This window comes from Oncorhynchus kisutch, linkage group LG24, assembly GCF_002021735.2.
Source record: "Oncorhynchus kisutch isolate 150728-3 linkage group LG24, Okis_V2, whole genome shotgun sequence".
In the NCBI taxonomy this organism is placed as follows: Eukaryota; Metazoa; Chordata; class Actinopteri; order Salmoniformes; family Salmonidae; genus Oncorhynchus; species Oncorhynchus kisutch.
Genome location: NC_034197.2, coordinates 43,213,365 through 43,238,440, shown reverse-complemented (window position 1 = coordinate 43,238,440; position 25,076 = coordinate 43,213,365). Strand labels below are relative to the sequence as shown.

Genomic DNA, 25,076 nt, shown 5'->3' with positions numbered 1-25,076 from the left:
TGCCGCAGTGGTCTAAGGCACTAGCTGTGCCACCAGAGACTCTGGGTTCTCGCCCAGGCTCTGTCGCAGTGGTCTAAGGCACTGCAGCGCTAGCTGTGTCAACAGAGACTCTGGGTTCACGCCCAGGCTCTGGCGCAGTGGTCTAAGGCACTAGCTGTGCCACCAGAGACTCTGGGTTCTCGCCCAGGCTCTGTCGCAGTGGTCTAAGGCACTGCACTGCAGCGCTAGCTGTGCTACCAGAGACTCTGGGTTCTCGCCCAGGATCTGTCGCAGTGGTCTAAGGCACTGCAGCGCTAGCTGTGCCAACAAAGACTCTGGGTTCACGCCCAGGCTCTGGCGCAGTGGTCTAAGGCACTAGCTGTGCCACCAGAGACTCTGGGTTCTCGCCCAGGCTCTGCCGCAGTGGTCTAAGGCACTGCACTGCAGCGCTCGCTAAGCCACCAGAGACTCTGGGTTCTCGCCCAGGCTCTGTCGCAGTGGTCTAAGGCACTGCACTGCAGTGCTAGCTGTGCTACCAGAGAATCTGGGTTCTCGCCCAGGATCTGTCGCAGTGGTCTAAGGCACTAGCTGTGCCACCAGAGACTCTGGGTTCTCGCCCAGGCTCTGCCGCAGTGGTCTAAGGCACTGCACTGCAGCGCTCGCTAAGCCACCAGAGACTCTGGGTTCTCGCCCAGGCTCTGTCGCAGTGGTCTAAGGCACTGCACTGCAGCGCTAGCTGTGCCACCAGAGACTCTGGGTTCTCGCCCAGGATCTGTCACAGTGGTCTAAGGCACTGCAGCGCTAGCTGTGCCACCAGAGATTCTGGGTTCTCGCCCAGGCTCTGGGGCAGTGGTCTAAGGCACTGCACTGCAGCGCTAGCTGTGCCACCAGAGACTCTGGGTTCACGCCCAGGCTCTGGCGCAGTGGTCTAAGGCACTAGCTGTGCCAACAGAGACTCTGGGTTCACGCCCAGGCTCTGTCGCAGTGGTCTAAGGCACTGCACTGCAGCGCTAGCTGTGCCACCAGAGACTCTGGGTTCTCGCCCAGGCTCTGCCGCAGTGGTCTAAGGCACTGCAGCGCTAGCTGTGCCAACAGAGACTCTGGGTTCACGCCCAGGCTGTTGCGCAGTGGTCTAAGGCACTAGCTGTGCCACCAGAGACTCTGGGTTCTCGCCCAGGCTCTGCCGCAGTGGTCTAAGGCACTGCACTGCAGCGCTCGCTAAGCCACCAGAGACTCTGGGTTCTCAGCCAGGCTCTGTCGCAGTGGTCTAAGGCACTGCACTGCAGCGCTAGCTGTGCCACCAGAGACTCTGGGTTCTCGCCCAGGATCTGTCGCAGTGGTCTTAGGCACTGCAGCGCCAGCTGTGCCACCAGAGATTCTGGGTTCTCGCCCAGGCTCTGGGGCAGTGGTCTAAGGCACTGCACTGCAGCGCTAGCTGTGCCACCAGAGACTCTGGGTTCACGCCCAGGCTCTGGCGCAGTGGTCTAAGGCACTAGCTGTGCCACCAGAGACTCTGGGTTCTCGCCCAGGATCTGTCGCAGTGGTCTAAGGCACTGCAGCGCTAGCTGTGCCACCAGAGATTCTGGGTTCTCGCCCAGGCTCTGGGGCAGTGGTCTAAGGCACTGCACTGCAGCGCTAGCTGTGCCACCAGAGACTCTGGGTTCACGCCCAGGCTCTGCCGCAGTGGTCTAAGGCACTAGCTGTGCCACCAGAGACTCTGGGTTCTCACCCAGGCTCTGTCGCAGTGGTCTAAGGCACTGCACTGCAGCGCTAGCTGTGCCACCAGAGACTCTGGGTTCACGCCCAGGCTCTGCCGCAGTGGTCTAAGGCACTAGCTGTGCCACCAGAGACTCTGGGTTCTCGCCCAGGCTCTGTCGCAGTGGTCTAAGGCACTGCACTGCAGCGCTCGCTAAGCCACCAGAGACTCTGGGTTCTCAGCCAGGCTCTGTCGCAGTGGTCTAAGGCACTGCACTGCAGCGCTAGCTGTGCCACCAGAGACTCTGGGTTCTCGCCCAGGATCTGTCGCAGTGGTCTAAGGCACTGCAGCGCTAGCTGTGCCACCAGAGATTCTGGGTTCTCGCCCAGGCTCTGGGGCAGTGGTCTAAGGCACTGCACTGCAGCGCTAGCTGTGCCACCAGAGACTCTGGGTTCACGCCCAGGCTCTGGCGCAGTGGTCTAAGGCACTAGCTGTGCCACCAGAGACTCTGGGTTCTCGCCCAGGATCTGTCGCAGTGGTCTAAGGCACTGCAGCGCTAGCTGTGCCACCAGAGATTCTGGGTTCTCGCCCAGGCTCTGGGGCAGTGGTCTAAGGCACTGCACTGCAGCGCTAGCTGTGCCACCAGAGACTCTGGGTTCACGCCCAGGCTCTGCCGCAGTGGTCTAAGGCACTAGCTGTGCCACCAGAGACTCTGGGTTCTCGCCCAGGCTCTGTCGCAGTGGTCTAAGGCACTGCAGCGCTAGCTGTGTCAACAGAGACTCTGGGTTCACGCCCAGGCTCTGGCGCAGTGGTCTAAGGCACTAGCTGTGCCACCAGAGACTCTGGGTTCTCGCCCAGGCTCTGTCGCAGTGGTCTAAGGCACTGCACTGCAGCGCTAGCTGTGCTACCAGAGACTCTGGGTTCTCGCCCAGGATCTGTCGCAGTGGTCTAAGGCACTGCAGCGCTAGCTGTGCCAACAAAGACTCTGGGTTCACGCCCAGGCTCTGGCGCAGTGGTCTAAGGCACTAGCTGTGCCACCAGAGACTCTGGGTTCTCGCCCAGGCTCTGCCGCAGTGGTCTAAGGCACTGCACTGCAGCGCTCGCTAAGCCACCAGAGACTCTGGGTTCTCGCCCAGGCTCTGTCGCAGTGGTCTAAGGCACTGCACTGCAGCGCTAGCTGTGCTACCAGAGAATCTGGGTTCTCGCCCAGGATCTGTCGCAGTGGTCTAAGGCACTAGCTGTGCCACCAGAGACTCTGGGTTCTCGCCCCGGCTCTGCCGCAGTGGTCTAAGGCACTGCACTGCAGCGCTCGCTAAGCCACCAGAGACTCTGGGTTCTCGCCCAGGCTCTGTCGCAGTGGTCTAAGGCACTGCACTGCAGCGCTAGCTGTGCCACCAGAGACTCTGGGTTCTCGCCCAGGATCTGTCACAGTGGTCTAAGGCACTGCAGCGCTAGCTGTGCCACCAGAGATTCTGGGTTCTCGCCCAGGCTCTGGGGCAGTGGTCTAAGGCACTGCACTGCAGCGCTAGCTGTGCCACCAGAGACTCTGGGTTCACGCCCAGGCTCTGGCGCAGTGGTCTAAGGCACTAGCTGTGCCAACAGAGACTCTGGGTTCACGCCCAGGCTCTGTCGCAGTGGTCTAAGGCACTGCACTGCAGCGCTAGCTGTGCCACCAGAGACTCTGGGTTCTCGCCCAGGCTCTGCCGCAGTGGTCTAAGGCACTGCAGCGCTAGCTGTGCCAACAGAGACTCTGGGTTCACGCCCAGGCTCTTGCGCAGTGGTCTAAGGCACTAGCTGTGCCACCAGAGACTCTGGGTTCTCGCCCAGGCTCTGCCGCAGTGGTCTAAGGCACTGCACTGCAGCGCTCGCTAAGCCACCAGAGACTCTGGGTTCTCAGCCAGGCTCTGTCGCAGTGGTCTAAGGCACTGCACTGCAGCGCTAGCTGTGCCACCAGAGACTCTGGGTTCTCGCCCAGGATCTGTCGCAGTGGTCTTAGGCACTGCAGCACCAGCTGTGCCACCAGAGATTCTGGGTTCTCGCCCAGGCTCTGGGGCATTGGTCTAAGGCACTGCACTGCAGCGCTAGCTGTGCCACCAGAGACTCTGGGTTCACGCCCAGGCTCTGGCGCAGTGGTCTAAGGCACTAGCTGTGCCACCAGAGACTCTGGGTTCTCGCCCAGGATCTGTCGCAGTGGTCTAAGGCACTGCAGCGCTAGCTGTGCCACCAGAGATTCTGGGTTCTCGCCCAGGCTCTGGGGCAGTGGTCTAAGGCACTGCACTGCAGCGCTAGCTGTGCCACCAGAGACTCTGGGTTCACGCCCAGGCTCTGCCGCAGTGGTCTAAGGCACTAGCTGTGCCACCAGAGACTCTGGGTTCTCGCCCAGGCTCTGTCGCAGTGGTCTAAGGCACTGCAGCGCTAGCTGTGCCAACAGAGACTCTGGGTTTACGCCCAGGCTCTGGCGCAGTGGTCTAAGGCACTAGCTGTGCCACCAGAGACTCTGGGTTCTCGCCCAGGCTCTGTCGCAGTGGTCTAAGGCACTGCACTGCAGCGCTAGCTAAGCCACCAGAGACTCTGGGTTCTCGCCCAGGCTCTGTCGCAGTGGTCTAAGGCACTGCACTGCAGCGCTAGCTGTGCTACCAGAGACTCTGGGTTCTCGCCCAGGATCTGTCGCAGTGGTCTAAGGCACTGCAGCGCTAGCTGTGCCAACAGAGACTCTGGGTTCACGCCCAGGCTCTGGCGCAGTGGTCTAAGGCACTAGCTGTGCCACCAGAGACTCTGGGTTCTCGCCCAGGCTCTGCCGCAGTGGTCTAAGGCACTGCACTGCAGCGCTCGCTAACCCACCAGAGACTCTGGGTTCTCAGCCAGGCTCTGTCGCAGTGGTCTAAGGCACTGCACTGCAGCGCTAGCTGTGCTACCAGAGACTCTGGGTTCTCGCCCAGGATCTGTCGCAGTGGTCTAAGGCACTAGCTGTGCCACCAGAGACTCTGGGTTCTCGCCCAGGCTCTGCCGCAGTGGTCTAAGGCACTGCACTGCAGCGCTCGCTAAGCCACCAGAGACTCTGGGTTTTCGCCCAGGCTCTGTCGCAGTGGTCTAAGGCACTGCACTGCAGCGCTAGCTGTGCCACCAGAGACTCTGGGTTCTCGCCCAGGATCTGTCGCAGTGGTCTAAGGCACTGCAGCGCTAGCTGTGCCACCAGAGATTATGGGTTCTCGCCCAGGCTCTGGGGCAGTGGTCTAAGGCATTGCACTGCAGCGCTAGCTGTGCCACCAGAGACTCTGGGTTCACGCCCAGGCTCTGCCGCAGTGGTCTAAGGCACTAGCTGTGCCACCAGAGACTCTGGGTTCTCACCCAGGCTCTGTCGCAGTGGTCTAAGGCACTGCACTGCAGCGCTAGCTGTGCCACCAGAGACTCTGGGTTCACGCCCAGGCTCTGCCGCAGTGGTCTAAGGCACTAGCTGTGCCACCAGAGACTCTGGGTTCTCGCCCAGGCTCTGCCGCAGTGGTCTAAGGCACTGCACTGCAGCGCTCGCTAAGCCACCAGAGACTCTGGGTTCTCAGCCAGGCTCTGTCGCAGTGGTCTAAGGCACTGCACTGCAGCGCTAGCTGTGCCACCAGAGACTCTGGGTTCTCGCCCAGGATCTGTCGCAGTGGTCTTAGGCACTGCAGCGCCAGCTGTGCCACCAGAGATTCTGGGTTCTCGCCCAGGCTCTGGGGCAGTGGTCTAAGGCACTGCACTGCAGCGCTAGCTGTGCCACCAGAGACTCTGGGTTCACGCCCAGGCTCTGGCGCAGTGGTCTAAGGCACTAGCTGTGCCACCAGAGACTCTGGGTTCTCGCCCAGGATCTGTCGCAGTGGTCTAAGGCACTGCAGCGCTAGCTGTGCCACCAGAGATTCTGGGTTCTCGCCCAGGCTCTGGGGCAGTGGTCTAAGGCACTGCACTGCAGCGCTAGCTGTGCCACCAGAGACTCTGGGTTCACGCCCAGGCTCTGCCGCAGTGGTCTAAGGCACTAGCTGTGCCACCAGAGACTCTGGGTTCTCGCCCAGGCTCTGTCGCAGTGGTCTAAGGCACTGCAGCGCTAGCTGTGCCAACAGAGACTCTGGGTTCACGCCCAGGCTCTGGCGCAGTGGTCTAAGGCACTAGCTGTGCCACCAGAGACTCTGGGTTCTCGCCCAGGCTCTGTCGCAGTGGTCTAAGGCACTGCACTGCAGCGCTAGCTAAGCCACCAGAGACTCTGGGTTCTCGCCCAGGCTCTGTCGCAGTGGTCTAAGGCACTGCACTGCAGCGCTAGCTGTGCTACCAGAGACTCTGGGTTCTCGCCCAGGATCTGTCGCAGTGGTCTAAGGCACTGCAGCGCTAGCTGTGCCAACAGAGACTCTGGGTTCACGCCCAGGCTCTGGCGCAGTGGTCTAAGGCACTAGCTGTGCCACCAGAGACTCTGGGTTCTCGCCCAGGCTCTGCCGCAGTGGTCTAAGGCACTGCACTGCAGCGCTCACTAAGCCACCAGAGACTCTGGGTTCTCAGCCAGGCTCTGTCGCAGTGGTCTAAGGCACTGCACTGCAGCGCTAGCTGTGCTACCAGAGACTCTGGGTTCTCGCCCAGGATCTGTCGCAGTGGTCTAAGGCACTAGCTGTGCCACCAGAGACTCTGGGTTCTCGCCCAGGCTCTGCCGCAGTGGTCTAAGGCACTGCACTGCAGCGCTCGCTAAGCCACCAGAGACTCTGGGTTTTCGCCCAGGCTCTGTCGCAGTGGTCTAAGGCACTGCACTGCAGCGCTAGCTGTGCCACCAGAGACTCTGGGTTCTCGCCCAGGATCTGTCGCAGTGGTCTAAGGCACTGCAGCGCTAGCTGTGCCACCAGAGATTCTGGGTTCTCGCCCAGGCTCTGGGGCAGTGGTCTAAGGCACTGCACTGCAGCGCTAGCTGTGCCACCAGAGACTCTGGGTTCACGCCCAGGCTCTGCCGCAGTGGTCTAAGGCACTAGCTGTGCCACCAGAGACTCTGGGTTCTCACCCAGGCTCTGTCGCAGTGGTCTAAGGCACTGCACTGCAGCGCTAGCTGTGCCACCAGAGACTCTGGGTTCACGCCCAGGCTCTGCCGCAGTGGTCTAAGGCACTAGCTGTGCCACCAGAGACTCTGGGTTCTCGCCCAGGCTCTGTCGCAGTGGTCTAAGGCACTGCACTGCAGCGCTCGCTAAGCCACCAGAGACTCTGGGTTCTCAGCCAGGCTCTGTCGCAGTGGTCCAAGGCACTGCACTGCAGCGCTAGCTGTGCCACCAGAGACTCTGGGTTCTCGCCCAGGATCTGTCGCAGTGGTCTAAGGCACTGCAGCGCCAGCTGTGCCACCAGAGATTCTGGGTTCTCGCCCAGGCTCTGGGGCAGTGGTCTAAGGCACTGCACTGCAGCGCTAGCTGTGCCACCAGAGACTCTGGGTTCACGCCCAGGCTCTGGCGCAGTGGTCTAAGGCACTAGCTGTGCCACCAGAGACTCTGGGTTCTCGCCCAGGATCTGTCGCAGTGGTCTAAGGCACTGCAGCGCTAGCTGTGCCACCAGAGATTCTGGGTTCTCGCCCAGGCTCTGGGGCAGTGGTCTAAGGCACTGCACTGCAGCGCTAGCTGTGCCACCAGAGACTCTGGGTTCACGCCCAGGCTCTGCCGCAGTGGTCTAAGGCACTAGCTGTGCCACCAGAGACTCTGGGTTCTCGCCCAGGCTCTGTCGCAGTGGTCTAAGGCACTGCAGCGCTAGCTGTGCCAACAGAGACTCTGGGTTCACGCCCAGGCTCTGGCGCAGTGGTCTAAGGCACTAGCTGTGCCTCCAGAGACTCTGGGTTCTCGCCCAGGCTCTGTCGCAGTGGTCTAAGGCACTGCACTGCAGCGCTAGCTAAGCCACCAGAGACTCTGGGTTCTCGCCCAGGCTCTGTCGCAGTGGTCTAAGCACTGCACTGCAGCGCCAGCTGTGCTACCAGAGACTCTGGGTTCTCGCCCAGGATCTGTCGCAGTGGTCTAAGGCACTGCAGCGCTAGCTGTGCCAACAGAGACTCTGGGTTCACGCCCAGGCTCTGGCGCAGTGGTCTAAGGCACTAGCTGTGCCACCAGAGACTCTGGGTTCTCGCCCAGGCTCTGCCGCAGTGGTCTAAGGCACTGCACTGCAGCGCTCGCTAAGCCACCAGAGACTCTGGGTTCTCGCCCAGGCTCTGTCGCAGTGGTCTAAGGCACTGCACTGCAGCGCTAGCTGTGCCACCAGAGACTCTGGGTTCACGCCCAGGCTCTGCCGCAGTGGTCTAAGGCACTAGCTGTGCCACCAGAGACTCTGGGTTCTCGCCCAGGATCTGTCGCAGTGGTCTAAGGCACTGCAGCGCTAGCTGTGCCACCAGAGATTCTGGGTTCTCGCCCAGGCTCTGGGGCAGTGGTCTAAGGCACTGCACTGCAGCGCTAGCTGTGCCACCAGAGACTCTGGGTTCACGCCCAGGCTCTGCCGCAGTGGTCTAAGGCACTAGCTGTGCCACCAGAGACTCTGGGTTCTCGCCCAGGCTCTGTCGCAGTGGTCTAAGGCACTGCAGCGCTAGCTGTGCCAACAGAGACTCTGGGTTCACGCCCAGGCTCTGGCGCAGTGGTCTAAGGCACTAGCTGTGCCACCAGAGACTCTGGGTTCACGCCCAGGCTCTGCCGCAGTGGTCTAAGGCACTAGCTGTGCCACCAGAGACTCTGGGTTCTCGCCCAGGCTCTGTCGCAGTGGTCTAAGGCACTGCAGCGCTAGCTGTGCCAACAGAGACTCTGGGTTCACGCCCAGGCTCTGGCGCAGTGGTCTAAGGCACTAGCTGTGCCTCCAGAGACTCTGGGTTCTCGCCCAGGCTCTGTCGCAGTGGTCTAAGGCACTGCACTGCAGCGCTAGCTAAGCCACCAGAGACTCTGGGTTCTCGCCCAGGCTCTGTCGCAGTGGTCTAAGGCACTGCACTGCAGCGCCAGCTGTGCTACCAGAGACTCTGGGTTCTCGCCCAGGATCTGTCGCAGTGGTCTAAGGCACTGCAGCGCTAGCTGTGCCAACAGAGACTCTGGGTTCACGCCCAGGCTCTGGCGCAGTGGTCTAAGGCACTAGCTGTGCCACCAGAGACTCTGGGTTCTCGCCCAGGCTCTGCCGCAGTGGTCTAAGGCACTGCACTGCAGCGCTCGCTAAGCCACCAGAGACTCTGGGTTCTCGCCCAGGCTCTGTCGCAGTGGTCTAAGGCACTGCACTGCAGCGCTAGCTGTGCCACCAGAGACTCTGGGTTCACGCCCAGGCTCTGCCGCAGTGGTCTAAGGCACTAGCTGTGCCACCAGAGACTCTGGGTTCTCGCCCAGGCTCTGCCGCAGTGGTCTAAGGCACTGCACTGCAGCGCTCGCTAAGCCACCAGAGACTCTGGGTTCTCAGCCAGGCTCTGTCGCAGTGGTCTAAGGCACTGCACTGCAGCGCTAGCTGTGCCACCAGAGACTCTGGGTTCTCGCCCAGGATCTGTCGCAGTGGTCTAAGGCACTGCAGCGCTAGCTGTGCCACCAGAGATTCTGGGTTCTCGTCCAGGCTCTGGGGCAGTGGTCTAAGGCACTGCACTGCAGCGCTAGCTGTGCCACCAGAGACTCTGGGTTCACGCCCAGGCTCTGCCGCAGTGGTCTAAGGCACTAGCTGTGCCACCAGAGACTCTGGGTTCTCACCCAGGCTCTGTCGCAGTGGTCTAAGGCACTGCAGCGCTAGCTGTGCCAACAGAGACTCTGGGTTCACGCCCAGGCTCTGGCACAGTGGTCTAAGGCACTAGCTGTGCCACCAGAGACTCTGGGTTCTCGCCCAGGCTCTGTCGCAGTGGTCTAAGGCACTGCACTGCAGCGCTAGCTAAGCCACCAGAGACTCTGGGTTCTCGCCCAGGCTCTGTCGCAGTGGTCTAAGGCACTGCACTGCAGCGCTAGCTGTGCTACCAGAGACTCTGGGTTCACGCCCAGGCTCTGCCGCAGTGGTCTAAGGCACTGCACTTCAGCGCTCGCTAAGCCACCAGAGACTCTGTGTTCTCGCCCAGGCTCTGTCGCAGTGGTCTAAGGCACTGCACTGCAGCGCTAGCTGTGCTACCAGAGACTCTGGGTTCTCGCCCAGGATCTGTCGCAGTGGTCTAAGGCACTGCAGCGCTAGCTGTGCCACCAGAGACTCTGGGTTCACGCCCAGGCTCAGTCGTAGCCGACCGCGACCGGGAGGTCCGTGGGGCGACGCACAATTGGCCTAGCGTCGTCCGGGTTAGGGAGGGTTATCCTTGTCTCATCGCGCACTAGCGACTCCTGTGGTGTGCCGGGCGCAGTGCACGCTAACCAAGGTCACCAGACCTTCATCTCTCCTGAGCCCGTATTGGAGTTGTAGCGATGAGACAAGATAGTAACTACTAACAATTGGATACCATGAAATTGGGGAGAAAAAGTTTTAAAAAAAAAGCTTATTTCTCTAAAATGTTGTGCAGAAATTTGTTTACATCCCTTTTTGTGAGTATTTCTCCATTGCCAAGATAATCCATCCAGGTGTGGCATATCAAGAAGCTGATTAAACAGCGTGATCATTACACAGGTAAACTTTGTGCTGGACCACTCTAAAATGTGCAGTTTTGTCACACAACACAATGCCACAGATGTCTCAAGTTGAGGGAGATTGCAATTGGCATGTTCACTGCAGGAATGTCCACCAGAGCTGTTGCCAGAGAACTTAATGTTAATTTCTCTACCATAAGCCGCCTCCAATGTCAGTTTAGAGAATCATCTGAAACCAGCTGATGAAACTGTGGGTTTTCACAACCGAAGAATTTCTGCAGAAACTTCCAGAAACAGTCACTGCATCTGTGTGCTCGTCGTCCTCACAAGGGTCGTGACCTGACCGCAGCTCGGCGTTGTAAGCAAATTCATTGGGCAAATGCTCACCTTCGATGACCACTGGCACGCTGGAGAAGTGTGCTCTTCACGGATGAATCCTGGTTTCTACTGTACCAGGCAGATGGCAGAGAGCGTGTATGGCGTTGTGTGGGCGAGCAGTTTGCTGATGTCAGTGTTGTTAACAGAGAGCCCCATGGTGGGGTATGGTATGGGCCACAGGAGGTTGGTGGCATCTTAATTGGGGAGGATGGGCTCGCGGTAAATGGCTGGAGCGGAATAGATGGAATGGTATCAAATACATCAAACACATGGTTTCCATGGTTTCCATGTGTTTGACATCATTCCATTTGCTCCATTCCAGATATTATTATGAGCCTTTCTCAGCCTCCTGTGCTATGGCATAAGCTACGGAAAATTTGCACAATTGCCTTTTATCGATGGCAATTTTTAATGCACAGAGAAACTGTGACGAGATCCTGAAGGCCCATTGTTGTGCCATTCATCTGCCGTCATCTTCTCATGTTTCATCATAATAATGCCTCATGTCGCAAGGATCTGTACACAATTCCTGGATGCTGAAAATGTCCCAGTTCTTCCATGGCCTGCATACCCATCAGGTATGTCACCCATTGAGCATGTTTGGGATGCTCTGGATCAACGTGTAACACAGGGTGTTCCAGTTCCCAGCAACTTCGCACAACCATTGAAAAGGAGTGGGACAACATTCCACAAGTTTTCACAGGCCACAATCAACAGCCTGATCAACTCTATGCGAAGGAGATGTGTCACGCTGCATCAGGCAAACGGTGGTCACACCAGATACTGACTGGTTTTCTGATCCACACCCCCCTACCTTTTTTTAAAGGTATCAGCGACTAACAGATGTATATCTGTGCTCTCAGTCATGTGAAAGCCATCGATTAGGGCCTAATGAATTCATTTCAATTGATTGATTTCCTCATATGAACTGTAATTGTTGCACGTTGCACATATTTGTGTTCAGTGTATATACCGTTTTTGTCGTTATTGTTCTGCCCGCAAGTCGTCGTAACATCGTCAAGTTCGTCACCCCCTACCCCATCCCCTACCCCCACCCACCCCCTACCCCACCCCCTACCCCACCGCCTACCCCACCGCCTACCCCGTCCCCTACCCTACCCCACCCGTACCCTACCCACCCCCTACCCCGTCCCCTACCCTGTCCCCTACCCCACCCGTCCCCTACCCCACCCGTCCCCACCCCCTACCCCACCCCCCTACCCCACCCCCCTACCCCACCCCCCATAACGGTGGCCATCTTGGTCAGGTGTTCAATATGTCATTCCATGAGTTTGATCTCTCATTCCCCGTTTACCACAGGATTTTGGCGTGACGTGTGTGTTCACCTTCATGTGGTTGGTCAGCTCAGCTGCGTGGGCTAAGGGCCTGTCGGATGTCAAGGCGTCCACGGACCCTGAGAAGGTGGTGGATCTGATCTCAGCCTGCGACGAGGAGGGGAACCTCTGTCGTGAAGTTCACGATCCCGTCATGTCTGGACTCAACACCTCCGTCGTGAGTGTCTGCTTTGGCTCACTATAACAGTTTATTGTAGCAGTGATTTTACAATGTGAGTGTCTCTGCTGTGTTCGGTTGCATTACAATAATATTGTCTACTACTTCTTCCATGGGCATTCATTGTAACAGAGATCTTACATTACAGTAATTGAAATGAGATATTAATGATTGATCTGCAATATACATGTTTTTAATAATAACCCTCTCATGTGAGACTGTTGACTTCTCCCACGTCTTTTTGATCTCCCTGGATTCTTATTAATGTCCTGAAAGATCTCCCTGGATTCTTGTTAATGTCCTGAGAGATCTCCCTGGATTCTTGTTAATATCCTGAGAGATCTCCCTGGATTCTTGTTAATGTCCTGAAAGATCTCCCTGGATTCTTGTTAATGTCCTGAGAGATCTCCCTGGATTCTTGTTAATGTCCTGAGAGATCTCCCTGGATTCTTGTTCATGTCCTGAGAGATCTCCCTGGATCCTTGTTAATGTCCTGAGAGATCTCCCTGGATCCTGGATCCTTGTTAATGTCCTGAGAGATCTCCCTGGATCCTGGATCCTTGTTAATGTCCTGAGAGATTTCCCTGGATCCTTGTTAATGTCCTGAGATATCTCCCTGGATCCTTGTTAATGTCCTGAGAGATCTCCCTGGATCCTGGATCCTTGTTAATGTTATGAGAGATCTCCCTGGATCCTGGATCCTTGTTAATGTCCTGAGAGATCTCCCTGGATCCTTGTTAATGTCCTGAGAGATCTCCCTGGATCCTTGTTAATGTCATGAGAGATCTTTCCTGGATCCTTGTTAATTTCCTGAGAGATCTCCCTGGATCCTTGTTAATGTCATGAGAGATCTCCCTGGATCCTGGATCCCTGTTAATGTCATGAGAGATCTCCCTGGATCCTGGATCCTTGTTAATGTCATGAGAGATCTCCCTGGATCCTTGTTAATGTCCTGAGAGATCTCCCTGGAGCCTTGTTAATGTCCTCAGAGATCTCCCTGGAGCCTTGCTAATGGCATAAGAGATCTCCCTGGATCCTTGTTAATGTCATGAGAGATCTCCCTGGATCCTTGCTAATGTCCTGAGAGATCTCCCTGGATCCTTGTTAATGTCATGAGAGATCTCCCTGGATCCTTGTTAATGTCCTGAGAGATCTCCCTGGATCCTTGTTCATGTCATGAGAGATCTCCCTGGATCCTTGTTAATGTCCTGAGAGATCTCCCTGGATTCTTGTTAATGTCATGAGAGATCTCCCTGGATCCTGGATCCCTGTTAATGTCATGAGAGATCTCCCTGGATCCTGGATCCTTGTTAATGTCATGAGAGATCTCCCTGGATCCTTGTTAATGTCCTGAGAGATCTCCCTGGAGCCTTGTTAATGTCATGAGAGATCTCCCTGGAGCCTTGTTAATGTCCTCAGAGATCTCCATGGAGCCTTGCTAATGGCATAAGAGATCTCCCTGGATCCTTGTTAATGTCCTGAGAGATCTCCCTGGATCCTTGTTAATGTCATGAGAGATCTCCCTGGATCCTTGCTAATGCCCTGAGAGATCTCCCTGGATCCGTGTTAATGTCATGAGAGATCTCCCTGAATCCTTGTTAATGTCATGAGAGATCTCCCTGGATCCTTGTTAATGTCCTGAGAGATCTCCCTGGAGCCTTGTTAATGTCCTGAGAGATCTCCCTGGATCCCTGTTAATGTCATGAGAGATCTCCCTGGATCCCTGTTAATGTCATGAGAGATCTCCCTGGATCCTGGATCCCTGTTAATGTCATGAGAGATCTCCCTGGATCCTGGATCCCTGTTAATGTCATGAGAGATCTCCCTGGATCCTTGTTAATGTCCTGAGAGATCTCCCTGGATCCCTGTAGATGTCATGAGAGATCTCCCTGGATCCTTGTTAATGTCATGAGAGATCTCCCTGGATCCTTGTTAATGTCCTGAGAGATCTCCCTGGAGCCTTGTTAATGTCCTGAGAGATCTCCCTGGAGCCTTGTTAATGTCCTGAGAGATCTCTCTGGATCCTTGTTAATGTCATGAGAGATCTCCCTGGAGCCTTGTTAATGTCCTGAGAGATCTCCCTGGAGCCTTGCTAATGGCATGAGAGATCTCCCTGGATCCTGGATCCTTGTTAATGTCCTGAGAGATCTCCCTGGATCCTGGATCCTTGTTAATGTCATGAGAGATCTCCCTGGAGCCTTGTTAATGTCCTGAGAGATCTCCCTGGAGCCTTGCTAATGGCATGAGAGATCTCCCTGGATCCTGGATCCTTGTTAATGTCCTGAGAGATCTCCCTGGATCCTGGATCCTTGTTAATGTCCTGAGAGATCTCCCTGGATCCTTGTTAATGTCATGAGAGATCTCCCTGGATCCTTGTTAATGTCATGAGAGATCTCCCTGGATCCTTGCTAATGTCCTGAGAGATCTCCCTGGATCCTTGTTAATGTCATGAGAGATCTCCCTGGATCCTTGTTAATGTCATGAGAGATCTCCCTGGATCCTTGTTAATGTCCTGAGAGATCTCCCTGGAGCCTTGTTAATGTCCTGAGAGATCTCCCTGGATCCTTGCTAATGTCCTGAGAGATCTCCCTGGATCCTTGTTAATGTCATGAGAGATCTCCCTGGATCCTTGTTAATGTCATGAGAGATCTCCCTGGATCCTTGTTAATGTCATGAGAGATCTCCCTGGATCCTTGTTAATGTCCTGAGAGATCTCCCTGGAGCCTTGTTAATGTCCTGAGAGATCTCCCTGGAGCCTTGTTAATGTCCTGAGAGATCTCCCTGGATCCCTGTTAATGTCATGAGAGATCTCCCTGGATCCTGGATCCCTGTTAATGTCATGAGAGATCTCCCTGGATCCTGGATCCCTGTTAATGTCATGAGAGATCTCCCTGGATCCTTGTTAATGTCCTGAGAGATCTCCCTGGATCCCTGTAGATGTCATGAGAGATCTCCCTGGATCCTGGATCCTTGTTAATGTCATGAGAGATCTCCCTGGATCCTTGTTAATGTCCTGAGAGATCTCCCTGGAGCCTTGTTAATGTCCTGAGAGATCTCCCTGGAGCCTTGTTAATGTCCTGAGAGATCTCCCTGGATCCTTGTTAATGTCATGAGAGATCTCCCTGGAGCCTTGTTAATGTCCTGAGATATCTCCCTGGAGCCTTGCTATGCTAATGGCATGAGAGATCTCCCTGGATCCTGGATCCTTGTTAATGTCCTGAGAGATCTCCCTGGATCCTGGATCCTTGTTAATGTCATGAGAGATCTCCCTGGAGCCTTGTTAATGTCCTGAGAGATCTCCCTGGAGCCTTGCTAATGGCATGAGAGATCTCCCTGGATCCTGGATCCTTGTTAATGTCCTGAGAGATCTCCCTGGATCCTGGATCCTTGTTAATGTCCTGAGAGATCTCCCTGGATCCTTGTTAATGTCATGAGAGATCTCCCTGGATCCTTGTTAATGTCATGAGAGATCTCCCTGGATCCTTGCTAATGTCCTGAGAGATCTCCCTGGATCCTTGTTAATGTCATGAGAGATCTCCCTGGATCCTTGTTAATGTCATGAGAGATCTCCCTGGATCCTTGTTAATGTCCTGAGAGATCTCCCTGGAGCCTTGTTAATGTCCTGAGAGATCTCCCTGGATCCTTGCTAATGTCCTGAGAGATCTCCCTGGATCCTTGTTAATGTCATGAGAGATCTCCCTGGATCCTTGTTAATGTCATGAGAGATCTCCCTGGATCCTTGTTAATGTCCTGAGAGATCTCCCTGGAGCCTTGTTAATGTCCTGAGAGATCTCCCTGGATCCCTGTTAATGTCATGAGAGATCTCCCTGGATCCTGGATCCCTGTTAATGTCCTGAGAGATCTCCCTGGATCCTTGTTAATGTCATGAGAGATCTCCCTGGATCCTTGTTAATGTCCTGAGAGAACTCCCTGGATCCTGGATCCTTGTTAATGTCCTGAGAGATCTCCCTGGATCCTTGTTAATGTCATGAGAGATCTCCCTGGATCCTTGTTAATGTCCTGAGAGATCTCCCTGGATCCTTGTTTATGTCATGAGAGATCTCCCTGGATCCTGGATCCCTGTTAATGTCATGAGAGATCTCCCTGGATCGTGGATCCTTGTTAATGTCATGAGAGATCTCCCTGGATGCTTGTTAATGTCCTGAGAGATCTCCCTGGAGCCTTGTTAATGTCATGAGAGATCTCCCTGGAGCCTTGTTAATGTCCTCATAGATCTCCCTGGAGCCTTGCTAATGGCATAAGAGATCTCCCTGGATCCTTGTTAATGTCCTGAGAGATCTCCCTGGATCCTTGTTAATGTCATGAGCGATCTCCCTGGATCCTTGCTAATGTCCTGAGAGATCTCCCTGGATCCTTGTTAATGTCATGAGAGATCTCCCTGGATCCTTGTTAATGTCCTGAGAGATCTCCCTGGAGCCTTGTTAATGTCCTGAGAGATCTCCCTGGATCCCTGTTAATGTCATGAGAGATCTCCCTGGATCCTGGATCCCTGTTAATGTCATGAGAGATCTCCCTGGATCCTGGATCCCTGTTAATGTCATGAGAGATCTCCCTGGATCCTTGTTAATGTCCTGAGAGATCTCCCTGGATCCCTGTAGATGTCATGAGAGATCTCCCTGGATCCTGGATCCTTGTTAATGTCATGAGAGATCTCCCTGGATCCTTGTTAATGTCCTGAGAGATCTCCCTGGAGCCTTGTTAATGTCCTGAGAGATCTCCCTGGAGCCTTGTTAATGTCCTGAGAGATCTCCCTGGAGCCTTGCTAATGGCATGAGAGATCTCCCTGGATCCTGGATCCTTGTTAATGTCATGAGAGATCTCCCTGGATCCTTGTTAATGTCATGAGAGATCTCCCTGGAGCCTTGTTAATGTCCTGAGAGATCTCCCTGGAGCCTTGCTAATGGCATGAGAGATCTCCCTGGATCCTGGATCCTTGTTAATGTCCTGAGAGATCTCCCTGGATCCTGGATCCTTGTTAATGTCCTGAGAGATCTCCCTGGATCCTGGATCCTTGTTAATGTCATGAGAGATCTCCCTGGATCCTGGAGCCTTGTTAATGTCACGAGAGATCTCCCTGGATCCTGGATCCTGGATCCTTGTTAATGTCATGAGAGATCTCCCTGGATCCTTGTTAATTTCATGAGAGATCTCCCTGGATCCTGGATCCTTGTTAATGTCATGAGAGATCTCCCTGGATCCTGGATCCTTGTTAATGTCACGAGAGATCTCCCTGGATCCTGGATCCTGGATCCTTGTTAATGTCATGAGAGATCTCCCTGGATCCTGGATCCTTGTTAATGTCCTGAGAGATCTCCCTGGATCCTTGTTAATGTCCTGAGAGATCTCCCTGGATCCTGGATCCTTGTTAATGTCCTGAGAGATCTCCCTGGATCCTTGCTAATGTCATAAGAGATCTCCTTGGATCCTGGATCCTTGTTAATGTCATGAGAGATCTCCCTGGATCCTTGTTAATGTCATGAGAGATCTCCCTGGATCCCTGTTAATGTCATGAGAGATCTCCCTGGATCCTGGATCCTTGTTAATGTCATGAGAGATCTCCCTGAATCCTGGATCCTGGATCCTTGTTAATGTCATGAGCGATCTCCCTGGATCCTGGATCCTGGATCCGTGTTAATGTCATGAGAGATCTCCCTGGATCCCTGTTAATGTCATGAGAGATCTCCCTGGAGCCTTGTTAATGTCATGAGAGATCTCCCTGGAGCCTTGTTAATGTCATGAGAGATCTCCCTGGATCCTGGATCCTGGATCCGTGTTAATGTCATGAGAGATCTCCCTGGAGCCTTGTTAATGTCATGAGAGATCTCCCTGGAGCCTTGTTAATGTCATGAGAGATCTCCCTGGATCCCTGTTAATGTCATAAGAGATCTCCCTGGATCCTTGAACCTTGTTAATGTCATAAGAGATCTCCCTGGATCCTGGAACCTTGTTAATGTCACGAGAGATCTCCCTGGATCCTACACGAGGGATCTCCCTGGATCCTTGTTAATGTCATGAGAGATCTCCCTGGATCCTGGATCCTTGTTAATGTCATGAGCGATCTCCCTAGAGCCTTGTTAATGTCCTGAGAGATCTCCCTGGATCCTTGTTACTGTCATGAGAGATCTCCCCTTGTCCTTGCCTCTCCTCCCCTCCCTTCCTATCCTCCCTTCCTATGTCTTTTCCTCTCTTCCCTTCCTCTCCTCCCTGCGTTTCCTCCCTTCCTCTCCTCCCTTCCTCTCTCTCTCCCTTCCTCTCTCTCTCCCTTCCTCTCTCTCTCTTCCTCTCCTCCCATCCTCTCCTCCCTTCCTCTCTCTCCCTTCCTCTCTCTCTTCCTCTCCTCCCTTCCTCTCCTCCCTTCCTCTCTCTCCCTTCCTCTCTCTCTTCCTCTCCTCCCATCCTCTCCTCCCATCCTCTCCTCCCTTCCTCTCTCTCCCTTCCTCTCTCTCTTCCTCACCTCCCTTCCTCTCCTCCCTTCCTCTCCTTCCCATCCAGTATCTAGACCCAGGGTCGCAACATTGGTTTTAGAATTGGGGGGGACATAACTTATTTTTATTATTATTTTTATCCAGTCGGATAAACACTCCAAACAGCTTCCCAGAATGCTCGGAGGCGCCCACATGGTCCTAAAGCACACCATTGCCTCGTTGTGTATCGCATTCCAATTATAAAACTGGGGGGTACAAAAATGCAATTTCAGAATGTCCCCGTCCCCCTTCCCCCGTCCCCCGTCTCCCGTCCCCCGTCCCCCGTCCCCGTCCCCCGTCCCCCGTTCCCCGTCCCCGGTCCCCCGTCCCCAGTCCCCCGTCCCCCGTCCCCTGTCCCCAGTGAAAGTTGTGCACATATCTAGTCTTATATATCTAATAGTAATATAACTGACCCCCGCTCTCACTCTCTCTCTCTCTCTCTCTCTCTCTCTCTCTCTCTCTCTCTCTCTCTCTCTCTCTCTCTCTCTCTCTCTCACTCTCTCTCACTCTGCCTCCCTTTCTTTCTGTCTCTCTCTACCTCTTTCTGTCTTTGCCACTCTCTCTCTCTCTCTCTCTCTCTCTCTCTCTCTGCCTATCGCTCTCTGCCTCTCTCTCTCTACCTCTCTACCTCTCTCTCTCTCTGCCTCTCTCTCTCTACCTCTCTACCTCTCTCTCTCTCTCTACCTCTCTCTCTCTCTCTCTCTCTCTGCCTATCGTTCTCTGCCTCTCTCTCTCTCTGCCTCTCTCGCTGCCTCTCTCTCTCTGGCTGCCTTCTCTCTCTCCTCCCAGTGTTTTGGCTTCATGAACCTGGTCTTGTGGGGAGGAAACCTGTGGTTCGTCTTTAAGGAGACCGGCATCATCGCCCCCTTCATGCGCGCCCCTCCTCCCCAGGAGAAGCAGCCCGCCCCAGACTCGTACGGCCAGCAGGCGGGGTACGAGCAGGACCCTTACGCCAGCGCCCAGGGGGACTACAAGCCAGAATACAACCAGCAGCAGCAGGGCTACAACCAGGAGGGCGGAGAGTATGGACACACACCCACCTCCTTCGCCAATCAGATGTGAGGGGGAGGAGGAAATAGGAAGTGTGGAGGTGGCTGACGGCTGGAGAGTCACATTATATTGTTTTCACATGGTTATTTTATTATAATTATTTGACTTTCATATATTTTATTAGACAGCCTTACTGATATTATGAGGAATTATTATGAGATGTTATGAAGAATATTTTATATATTATATTATTATATATTCATATATATATATATATATTGATTTATTTTTTTACTTTAAACTGAGTTTATTTGGTTTTCATTTAAAGCTTTAGCAATTACATTCACACAGAATGAGTTTATTATCGCATAATATATATATACTGTATGTGAATCCAAATAGGATTCTCCATGATTTAGTTTTGTTCACTACCTCCACGTGTTTAGTTCCACTCAGTCAGGAGCAACAGGATGATCAGGAGCGTTGGTGGCGTTGCAGCTCATCTCCTTAAACTCTCAAATTCACAATCTGGACCTACAGGCCAGTGCCACTGCTTTTTTCTCTCTGTCCCATTGTTCCCCTGTAATCAGACACTGATTTAGACCTGGGACACCAGTGGATGCAAGTAGTTATCAGGTAGAACAGTACCGCTGGAAACTACAGTACCCACAATGCCACACTCCTTCCTGTGTGTCTGTTTGCACAGCGGACCTCGTAGGGTCAGATTTAAAACACCCCTCTCTCTTAATGTTTCCTGTCTTCTTTTCCTCTCCACAGAGAGTCAGCAGAGTGACGGGGGGAGGAGTGTGGTGCCTGGAAACTACAGTACCCACAATGCCGCACTCCTTCCTGTGTGTCTGTTTGCGCATCTATCTGTGTGCTGAGTAAATGGGGGACAGGGGGAGAGTTACCTAAACAAAAATAAGTGAGGGAACAGGGAGGGGGAGAGATTAGATGTTAGTTATTGTGGTGAAAAAAAGAGAGTACATGTGAATATAAACTTGAACATATGAAAAATGTTATTATAAAAAATACATCTATTTAAAAATGGATTATAATGTTGACAATAGTAATATTAGATTGTTGAGAGAATGTATTCGTATGTGCTGTATAGATATCACTATGAACAACTATATAGACAAACATTTTTTAATGTTAACTATTCTAATGTTCAGATTCTGAGTTTAGTAAATGAATCATTTATAAACAATAATTCTCCCAAACACTAATTCCTCCTCTGTGCAACAATATGTACTTTAAAAATAGATGTGTTTTATACAATTCTATTTTATTCATCTGCTTGTTCTGTTGTGTCTCTTGGTTTTGTACATCGGTTGGATTTACAGAACATCAAGGCAGTTTCATTATATAGGCTATCTCTCACTCTATCTCTCACAGTGAAATAAATCAAACAGTAGACCAATACCTTTCTTTCCTCAGTCTAAAGCTATAAGAACTGTGTTGAACATGTAAATTCCATGCATCCCACTAGGAATACAGTAAATTCCATGCATCCCACTAGGAATACAGTAAATTCCATGCATCCCACTAGGAATACAGTAAATTCCATGCATCCCAGTAGGAATACAGTAAATTCCATGCATCCCACTAGGAACACAGTAAATTCCATGCATCCCAGTAGGAATACAGTAAATTCCATGCATCCCAGTAGGAATACAGTAAATTCCATGCATCCCAGTAGGAATACAGTCAATTCCATGCATCCCACTAGGAACACAGTAAATTCCATGCATCCCACTAGGAATACAGTAAATTCCATACATCCCAATAGGAATACAGTAAATTCCATGCATCCCAGTAGGAATACAGTAAATTCCATGCATCCCACTAGGAATACAGTAAATTCCATGCATCCCAGTAGGAATACAGTAAATTCCATTCATCCCAGCAGGAATACAGTAAATTCCATGCATCCCACTAGGAATACAGTAAATTCCATACATCCCACTAGGAATGCAGTAAATTCCATGCATCCCAGTAGGATTACAGTAAATTCCATGCATCCCAGTAGGAATACAGTCATTTCCATGCATCCCAGTAGGAATACAGTCAATTCCATGCATCCCAGTAGGAATACAATAAATTGCATGCATCCCAGTAGGAATACAGTCAATTCCATGCATCCCAGTAGGAATACAGTAAAAATCCATGCATCTCAGTAGGAATACAGTAAATTCCATGCATCCCAGTAGGAATACAGTAAATTCCATGCATCCCAGTAGGAATACAGTAAATTCCATGCATCCCAGTAGGAATACAGTAAATTCCATGCATCCCAGTAGGAATACAGTAAATTCCATGCATCCCAGTAGGAATACAGTAAATTCCATGCATCCCAGTAGGAATACAGTAAATTCCATGCATCCCAGTAGGAATACAGTAAATTCCATGCATCCCAGTAGGAATACAGTAAATTCCATGCATCCCAGTAGGAATACAGTATGAGCTACTAGAGAAGCATGGTTGAATGTTCCGTCTAGTACTATGCCCCTCCTGTTAAATTGGTATTTTATGCAAGTTGGTTGGTTATGAGTGTGACCCAGACTGAGATAATCAGCTGTGCGTTGAGATGACGTTTGGGCAGATGGCTATGTTAATTTCTATCCCATAGCAATACAGTACACCTCTCTCTCTCTCTCTCTCTCTCTCTCTCTCTCTCTCTCTCTCTCTCTCTCTCTCTCTCTCTCTCTCTCTCCCTCCCCTCTCTCCCTCCCCCCTCTCTCCCTCCCTCTCTCTCCCCCTCTCTCTCTCCCCCCTCTCTCTCTCTCTCTCTCTCTCTCGCTGTCTCTCTCTCTCCCTCACCCTCTCTCCATCTCCCCATCTCTCTCTCTCTCTCTCTCTCTCCCTCCCCCTCTCTCCCCCTCTCTCCCTCCCTCTCTCTCCCCCTCTCTCCCTCCCTCTCTCTCCCCCTCTCTCTCTCCCCCTCTCCCTTTCTCTCTCTCTCCCTCTCTCTTTATCTTTCTCTCTCTCTCACAATGCTCTGCCCCAAGTAACTGTCTATTTTCTTAAATATGTTATTCTGACACTCTGTTGTTGGTGTTTGTGTTGTGTCCTGTGTTACTCTCAATGCCTTTTGGGTTGTGCTGTATTTCTTGTATATTATATATATTTAGCGTCGGTGATGATGATGATGATGATGATGATGAAGATGACTATGGAGAAAACAACAGGTAATCATCAAATGTTGTTGTTTTCTTCTATGGAATCAAACTTTCAATAAAGAGGCTGTTGTCATGGGAACGGTTGTCATTCTTCTTTCCCCTTCCTCTTCTCAGTCTCCTGAGTCCTCCAGACTATGGGGGCGTTATTCAATCCCGTCGCGCGTTGTAGCCTCCGTTGTCATTTACAGGTCATTTCTAATTGAGCGGAATTATGCAGCGTTTACCTGCGAACGCAGGAACCTTGAAAAGACATTGTCTACAACACGGGAACGGATTGATCCCTGTCATGGTTTTTGTTTTGTTTTCAGCTTTAAAATAACTAACCAGTGATATCTTATTAACCTGGTCCTAAATCTGTTGTTCTCTTATTAACCTGGTCCTAAATCTGTTGTTCTCTTATTAACCTGGTCCTAAATCTGTTGTTCTCTTATTAACCTGGTCCTAAATCTGTTGTTCTCTTATTAACCTGGTCCTAAATCTGTTGTTCTCTTATTAACCTGGTCCTAAATCTGTTGTTCTCTTATTAACCTGGTCCTAAATCTGTTGTTCTCTTATTAACCTGGTCCTAAATCTGTTGTTCTCTTATTAACCTGGTCCTAAATCTGTTGTTCTCTTATTAACCTAGTCATAAATCAGTTGTTCTCTTATTAACCTGGTCCTAAATCTGTTGTTCTCTTATTAACCTGGTCCTAAATCTGTTGTTCTCTTATTAACCTGGTCCTAAATCTGTTGTTCTCTTATTAACCTGGTCCTAAATCTGTTGTTCTCTTATTAACCTGGTCCTAAATCTGTTGTTCTCTTATTAACCTGGTCCTAAATCTGTTGTTCTCTTATTAACCTGGTCCTAAATCTGTTGTTCTCTTATTAACCTGGTCCTAAATCTGTTGTTCTCTTATTAACCTGGTCCTAAATCTGTTGTTCTCTTATTAACCTGGTCCTAAATCTGTTGTTCTCTTATCAACCTGGTCCTAAATCTGTTGTTCTCTTATTAACCTGGTCCTAAATCTGTTGTTCTCTTATTAACCTGGTCCTAAAATCTGTTGTTCTCTTATTAACCTGGTCCTAAATCTGTTGTTCTCTTATTAAACTGGTCCTAAATCTGTTGTTCTCTTATTAACCTGGTCCTAAATCTGTTGTTCTCTTATTAACCTGGTCCTAAATCTGTTGTTCTCTTATTAACCTGGTCCTAAATCTGTTGTTCTCTTATCAACCTGGTCCTAAATCTGTTGTTCTCTTATTAACCTGGTCCTAAATCTGTTGTTCTCTTATTAACCTGGTCCTAAATCTGTTGTTCTCTTATCAACCTGGTCCTAAATCTGTTGTTCTCTTATTAACCTGGTCCTAAATCTGTTGTTCTCTTATTAACCTGGTCCTAAATCTGTTGTTCTCTTATTAACCTGGTCCTAAATCTGTTGTTCTCTTATTAACCTGGTCCTAAATCTGTTGTTCTCCTTATCAACCTGGTCCTAAATCTGTTGTTCTCTTATCAACCTGGTCCTAAATCTGTTGTTCTCTTATTAAACCTGGTCCTAAATCTGTTGTTCTCTTATCAACCTGGTCCTAAATCTGTTGTTCTCTTATCAACCTGGTCCTAAATCTGTTGTTCTCTTATTAACCTGGTCCTAAATCTGTTGTTCTCTTATCAACCTGGTCCTAAATCTGTTGTTCTCTTATCAACCTGGTCCTAAATCTGTTGTTCTCTTATTAACCTGGTCCTAAAATCTGTTGTTCTCTTATCAACCTGGTCCTAAATCTGTTGTTCTCTTATCAACCTGGTCCTAAATCTGTTGTTCTCTTATCAACCTGGTCCTAAATCTGTTGTTCTCTTATCAACCTGGTCCTAAATCTGTTGTTCTCTTATCAACCTGGTCCTAAATCTGTTGTTCTCTTATCAACCTGGTCCTAAATCTGTTGTTCTCTTATCAACCTGGTCCTAAATCTGTTGTTCTCTTATCAACCTGGTCCTAAATCTGTTGTTCTCTTATCAACCTGGTCCTAAATCTGTTGTTCTCTTATCAACCTGGTCCTAAATCTGTTGTTCTCTTATCAACCTGGTCCTAAATCTGTTGTTCTCTTATAACCTGGTCCTAAATCTGTTGTTCTCTTATCAACCTGGTCCTAAATCTGTTGTTCTCTTATCAACCTGGTCCTAAATCTGTTGTTCTCTTATCAACCTGGTCCTAAATCTGTTGTTCTCTTATCAACCTGGTCCTAAATCTGTTGTTCTCTTATTAACCTGGTCCTAAATCTGTTGTTCTCTTATTAACCTGGTCCTAAATCTGTTGTTCTCTTATTAACCTGGTCCTAAATCTGTTGTTCTCTTATC

The 25,076-nt window shown here is 51.6% G+C and overlaps 1 protein-coding gene across 1 annotated transcript in view; it reads left to right on the top strand.

Annotated features, from left to right (window-relative positions):
• The window catches only part of LOC109869100 (synaptophysin-like), a 47,432-nt gene extending 24,603 nt beyond the window's left edge, over positions 1-22,829 (top strand). The window contains exons 5-6 of the mRNA XM_031804323.1: positions 11,902-12,093; positions 19,368-22,829. Coding sequence (XP_031660183.1) covers positions 11,902-12,093; positions 19,368-19,640 — 465 coding nt within the window. The 3' untranslated portion in view covers positions 19,641-22,829. The remainder of the gene's footprint in view (positions 1-11,901; positions 12,094-19,367) is intronic.
• Positions 22,830-25,076: the final 2,247 nt, after the last annotated feature.